The 3,298-nt window shown below is 37.1% G+C and overlaps 1 protein-coding gene across 1 annotated transcript; it reads right to left on the bottom strand.

Moving 5' to 3' along the window:
- Window positions 1-467: 467 nt before the first annotated feature.
- LOC118734038 (transmembrane protein 256-like) lies at window positions 468-2,336 on the bottom strand. Its single transcript, XM_036463730.1, has 3 exons — window positions 1,843-2,336; window positions 1,497-1,790; window positions 468-794 (listed from the first exon to the last, which is right to left on the bottom strand). The coding sequence occupies exons 1-3, from the start codon at window positions 1,936-1,938 to the stop codon at window positions 651-653; spliced, it is 534 nt and encodes a 177-aa protein (XP_036319623.1). The 5' UTR covers window positions 1,939-2,336; the 3' UTR covers window positions 468-650.
- Between the last annotated feature and the right edge of the window lie 962 nt (window positions 2,337-3,298).

Here is a 3,298-nt window from a genome sequence, read left to right as displayed (position 1 = left end):
CTTCTTTTTTGTATCATGGTTTTTAGTTTATTCAGCTTTTCAAACTGATATAAAATAATAATATCCCGAAGTATCCCGGGACCCCTGGATTACCAATTTAAGATCCCGAAATCCCGGGATTCACAAAATGGTCCGGGATTGGAGCTATATATATTATATTTAAATACGTTTATTTTGTCGATTTCAACTATAAAAACCTCATAAACATTTCTTTTATTAGTTTCAATTCCACCCAGCAACATGCGATGAGCTGATTTTCTCACTTGCAGGTCTTACTAGCAAAAATTTATCAAGTAAAAACTAACAACTTCTTTTCAAAAATAAATGCCGCTTCGCGCTCTTAATTTCCCCTTTCTTACAAGTTTTTTGGGTACAAGAACACCAAAACGTGAGTTAGTACAAACTGGTACAAACTATCGCGTACAAGAACGCTTCTTTATATTCAATAAAAAAAAAATGCTCCAAACTACAATTTTAGTAAAAACAACCGAACCAATTTATTTTATTATTAAATGGGTCCGCTACCAATTCAACGTGTTTATGAACAGTTCAATCAGCGGAAATATGAGTGCACGTGGAAACGACTTCTGAATTCTTGGCTGTACTGTAGTTTTACATATAATCATTTTAGGCAATTATAAATTAAACCCTTACAGCAGTAGAGTCAACCAACCAACAATCAGGCAAAAACCACCGTAGGGAGCGAATCGTGCAAAACGTTTATCTCCGGTGAATGCACGATAGTAAAGAGTGCCACTAAACAGGAATGTTCCAGTAAATATAAGTGTGCCAGTCTGTAAAAGAAATAAAATCACGGATGAATAACATAATTTCCGTGTTCGTATGGAATAGTAGCTTGTCGAAAGGCTGTCTTTAGTATAATGCGGCATTCGCAGCATACGGTTGAGAACGACTCACAAGCGCCGAGCCGTTGAAGAACTTTTGGCAAAGAAACGTGGAAGAAATAGTTTCGATATTAGAGAGTCAATATTCTTAATAAGCCTCATCAAAAAATTCCTTGTCGTTTAAGAATATATCATGAACGAAAGACACAAGATCACGCGGGAAGGAAAAAACGAAAAAAGTTATTTTCTAGCTGCCGAAATCTCGACGCCATCTTTGTTGTAAGAAGTAAACAACGAAGAGAACGGGAAAACCGCGAAATTGTTGAACGCATGAAAAATCATTTTTATTATGCAAATTCTTCTATAAATCATGCCGTTGTGTTAAATTATTCTTTATCTTATGTGTACACACGTTGTCACAAGTGAAAATGAAGAAAATTGCAGTAAAAAGCCACCACCAAATTGTAAACAACGAAGAAATGTAAACAAACTCAACTTTTCAACTTTTTTCCTAAATGCGATTCTAACGGGCTAGTCTCCAGCCCGCGTGATCTTGTCTTTTTGGTTCATGAGAATATATGATATGACGCATTATACTAAAGCCGGCTTTCCGACATAAGCTACTATTTGTATTATTATGCTTCATCTTACTAGAGCTGGATATCTTGCCAATGGCGCACCCAATAGGACCAGCGAATGGAAGAAATGAAAACGATTGGCAGTTTCAAATATAGTTTTGGATTCATCTTTTTCGTGGGATGGGGGCAGTTTATGGCTACCAATTGCACCGAGTATAACAGCCGAAGCCCCGCTTAAACCTGCCAGTCGGACAAAGTTGTGGTTGCGACCAGCGAGTTTCCATAATGGTGGTATAACGCTTCCCATTACTTTCGTGGCGGCTCCGTCGGTTGTAGCTTTTACTGCTGATGAGCTTGTACTAGCAGCCTGAAACTTTAGTTTGGAGAATATTGAAAACAAATTGGTATTAAGTCCATACCGTTCCTCGAGTATACAAAGACGCAACCCCCGACACCACAGCTTTGCTCACAGGATTACCAATGGTAACGTAATGCAAATAATCAGTAAACGTCATTTAGTTTCTTTGTTTTGCTAATTTTATCACCCTTTCTTTTCAGTCTATAATGCACATCAGTAGATATTCTCGCTTTATTCGCAATTTTTATTTGCTGATATGCAACTTTTTATTATAATGTTGTAATGTTTTAAAGACTACACAAAATTTTTTTATTTTATAGAACAAAAGTTAATAAATGCAATATAACCGGCAAAGCATATATCGTTTTTCGATTACTTTTTATACGTCACCAACAAGGCGAATTTACACATAGTCAAAGCGAATTTATAAATACAAGGTGGTCAAGGCGAATTAATAGGTTCTTTCCCTAACAATCCGGACCGGATCCGGTAATTAGAGAATAAGCTAAAAGTTTGCTCTCAAAAATGGAACATAATCCAGAAGTACGGGAACGCAAAAAACCACATTTCGTGCCCAGAATTTGTGAAACAGCTAGTGATGTGCTGAACTTTCGGTACCCAATACTTAAAAAAGATTTCGGTACCCAATACTTCCTTTTCGGTACCCGATACCGATTCTTTACATTAAACCTTCGCCATTATATGCATTTCAAGTTTAGAGAAAACATTAATCACTAATTTATTTAATATCGGCTAAAACACTTGAACTTATCGCAACAGAGAAATATTATTTTATCAGTTTTAATCTTAGTTGATCCAAGGTTCAAGAAAAATGCTTTTACGGATGAAGAAGCCTTTCAGGGGGGAGATTCTGTAACCAGTTAGCGACAAGTTTCGGATCGATATCGCACTTGTTGACGTAAAAATATTTCATATCATACGCCAACAAAACCGATGCCTATTCGAAAATTGTCCCTAACTGGTTACAGAATCTGCCCCAGGCCTACAAAAATGATATCGTCAGATTCAGCTGGAACAAAAATGCTCCAAACAAGTAAGAGTTTCTCTGCATTATGGCCTCGAGCCGACATATATACATCTTTCATTTGAATCCGTATTAAAAGCTCTATTGGCATCTACATTCGGGTTTTTATAGACGAGTCTCCCCTGAACCGTTTTTTCCATATTTTTGGCCTATGTGCACTTTTATTCGAAATCTAAATGTTTCGGTACCGAGTGTCGAGAGTATTGGATACTTTTTAAATCGGTACCGAATATCGATCAATCCTTAAAAGTATTGACTCAGCACATCCTAGAAACAGGCGACATGTAAACACAAAACAGCTGATATGCACTTTGACGCTTTGCAGGCTAACCTAATATTCGCGGATTGCGTTTTGGTACGCATGCCGTCGAATTTGTTTTTTTGCGTCACCCGAAATTGACATGCATGCGTTTGCATTTGATTTCATTGAGCGAAACGTCAAATCAAAATGTCACGCAGAACAAAAATTGGA

This window comes from Rhagoletis pomonella, unplaced genomic scaffold, assembly GCF_013731165.1.
Source record: "Rhagoletis pomonella isolate Grant_MI unplaced genomic scaffold, Rhpom_1.0 Rhpom_scaffold_00002, whole genome shotgun sequence".
Taxonomy (NCBI): Eukaryota; Metazoa; Arthropoda; class Insecta; order Diptera; family Tephritidae; genus Rhagoletis; species Rhagoletis pomonella.
This window is presented reverse-complemented; position numbering and strand designations above follow the sequence as displayed.

What these genes read in the sequence shown, in the direction of transcription:
- LOC118734038 (XM_036463730.1), bottom strand. Translation starts at nt 1,938, where the DNA reads ATGACGTTTACTGATTATTTGCATTACGTTACCATTGGTAATCCTGTG. An exon ending in CTTTGTATACTCGAGGAACG is followed by an intron (nt 1,791 to 1,842) that starts GTATGGACTTAA and finishes CTAAAGTTTCAG; the next exon opens with GCTGCTAGTACAAGCTCATC. An exon ending in TGGCAAGATATCCAGCTCTA is followed by an intron (nt 795 to 1,496) that starts GTAAGATGAAGC and finishes TTTCTTTTACAG; the next exon opens with ACTGGCACACTTATATTTAC.